The 2478-nt window shown below is 64.4% G+C and overlaps 1 protein-coding gene across 1 annotated transcript; it reads left to right on the forward strand.

Moving 5' to 3' along the window:
- The first annotated feature begins 826 nt into the window (after window positions 1-826).
- Window positions 827-1992, forward strand: LOC135891032 (protein FAM170B-like). The gene is made up of 2 exons (XM_065418521.1): window positions 827-857; window positions 1208-1992. The coding sequence occupies exons 1-2, from the start codon at window positions 827-829 to the stop codon at window positions 1990-1992; spliced, it is 816 nt and encodes a 271-aa protein (XP_065274593.1).
- The last annotated feature ends 486 nt before the right edge of the window (window positions 1993-2478 follow it).

Consider the following 2478-nt stretch of genomic DNA (forward strand, 5'->3'; position numbering starts at 1 on the left):
CGAGCAGCTCGCACGGAACTGAGCATTGCCAGCTGGGATGACAATGACCTCACCCAGCTCAGAACTTCTGAGCCGTTTGGATCCAAACAGTCTGATGCCGTTAGGATCCAAACAGTCTGATGCCGTTAGGACCAGAACATTCCAGGACTATTTAGACCACAACAGTCTGGTGCCCCTTGGATCAAACCCTTGGCTCAGGTCAATCGTGATCCTGTCTTTGCTGCCTGCACTGAGAGATCTGGAGATTTAGCTGGAGAATTGGACCAGAACCGCCATCCCTTCCCCAGCAGAGACCCAGACCTCCTGGCTGGTGCTGGGACAGAGAATCCAGGAGGTTTCGAGGATTGTGACAGGCACCAGCCTTGGCCCGAGTCCCCAGAGCCAGGACCACGCTGCACAGCCAGGGGCTTCCTGCTGATGCCCCAGAGACGAACCCTGGAGCTGCCCAGGAGGGGTCAGGTGAGCAGGACGTTCCCTGGGCCCACAGGACACTCGGTGGAAAGGCTGGCAGGGGTCCTAGGTCAAGGATGAACTCGAATTCTCTCTCTGCCAGCCCCAGGGAGGTCTCAGAGGGGGAGGGGGAGAGAAACAGAGACCCCACCAGGGCACAGTGGGGGAAACAGACTCCAAGTGGGGAGAGACAGAGCCCTCTAAATGGTTAAATGGAAAAGAGGAAGGGGGAGACACAGACACCCCCCCCCCCAAGGGTGAAGGAGACACCAGGAAGAGGAGATATCTGGGGGCACGAAATGGCTCTTCCATGTAGAGATGCCAGTGCAGAGTCCTGGGCCCTTGGGGTAACGAGCCTAAGCCAGGGGCCTTGGAGATGGGCACATCCAGGTCTCAGGCTGCTCCTGGTAAACATGCCAGGGTCATAGATGTCAGGGCTGGGGCAGACCAATGGGGTAGAGTGTCCATCCCCCCCAGGCCAGGGCAGCATCGGCACTGACAGGACGTTGTCTAGGGCTCTGTCCAACCTAGTTGCCAGTGTGCCAAGCAAGGGGGCTCCGGCCCCTCCCTGGGTGCAGCGTGTCAGATCCCTAACTGGTCGCTCCCCTGATATTTGTACTCAGGGAGTCCCCTTCCCGACCCCCTCCCCCTGCCCACGGGGGGCCCCTTTGGGCCTGGGACACAGGGCTGGGAGCCGGAGGGGGACGCACCGCAGGGGGCGATGGCCACAGGAGTTGGGCTTTCATTCTGCTTTCAGAGTCGCAGAGATCAGGGGAGTCGCCCCCTCGTCAGGGGGTCTCTGCCGGGAGCCCAGTTCCTGGGGAAACAGCGGAGCAGGGGGTCTCTGCCTCTGCAGGCCCCAGGGACCCAAACCAGCAGACCTCCACGGCCACATCCGTCACCAGCCACACCTCCGCCCGCGGCGTGCAGCCTGCGGCCTCCAACCGCCTGTGTGCACAGCCCCCAGGGGATCCACCCGGCGCGGGCATGAAGAGAAAGCGCTCGGCACGTGTCAGAGAGGCCGAGGGGGAGGGAGAAGAAAAGTCCCTGTTCTACATGAAGATCAGGGCCGTGAACGGCGTCTCGGTGGCCTGGGAGACCGGGGCTGGCTTTGGAACCATTAGGAAGCGCCCCCGCATCTTTAAGGCCAATTACAGGGGAGGAGAAAGCTTTGCCGGCTCGGACCTGAGCAGCTCCCACACCAGGTCCGAGCTGGGGGACGTGGACCCCGAGGCAGAGAGCGGCGTGGGGGGGCCAGCAGAGGAGGCTCCGCAGCAGCCGATGGGAGTGCCCCCTGAGTGGCTCCTCACCCCCGAGCAGGGCCTGCGCTGCCTGGCCTGCTGCCGAGTCTTCCCCAGCCTGGAGGCCCTGACCCAGCATGTGAAACAGGGGCTGCGCGAAGGCTTCAGCTGCCGCGTCTACTACCGGGTGCTGGGGCAGCTCAGGGCGGGAGAGCCGCCCCGGAAGAGACGGCGACGTGGGGGCCGCGAGTGCAGCAAGTGTGGGGGAGAGATACGGCGCCCACGCAAGGCTGCCAGATAGGCCTGGCAAGGACGCGCCGGGGGAGCCCAGCTGCTGGCTGAGACCAGAGACGACTCTGGCAGCAGAGACCCGAATACACAGGGTGGCGACCACAGCCAGCAGCGGGTCTGGGCACACACGCCAGTCACTGCCCCTGGCTAGGAAGCCCTGCCCGCTGCCGGCTTGCCAGCCAGACCCGATCTCCACGTGAGGCCAGGACAACGAGCTCTGGGACTCGCCGTGATACACCCGGGCCCCTGCTTGGGAAACGCCAGCGCTACGAGCATCAGGGCTGAGAACTGGCAGTTCCAGCAGTGCCAGGCCAACGGCATCCCAGCCCAGCGTGCCAGATCCACACCAGGCTCCCCCCCGGCGCCAACAGGCCGAACCGGAGCTGCCAGGCTCCCTCCCCTCCCCCAGCCCGGCCGGAGGAGCAACCTGCAGCTCCCGCAGCAAGGCCCTGCCCGATGCCAGCAGAGCCCCAGACAGCAACGCCAAGCCCCACCC

The sequence above is a fragment of the Emys orbicularis genome, chromosome 17 (assembly GCF_028017835.1).
Source record: "Emys orbicularis isolate rEmyOrb1 chromosome 17, rEmyOrb1.hap1, whole genome shotgun sequence".
In the NCBI taxonomy this organism is placed as follows: domain Eukaryota; kingdom Metazoa; phylum Chordata; order Testudines; family Emydidae; genus Emys; species Emys orbicularis.

Coding starts and splice junctions, on each gene's coding strand:
- LOC135891032 (XM_065418521.1), top strand. CDS start 827: ATGGGCACATCCAGGTCTCAGGCTGCTCCTG. Junction 858..1,207: donor CAGGTCTCAGGCTGCTCCTG/GTAAACATGCCA, acceptor TTCTGCTTTCAG/AGTCGCAGAGATCAGGGGAG.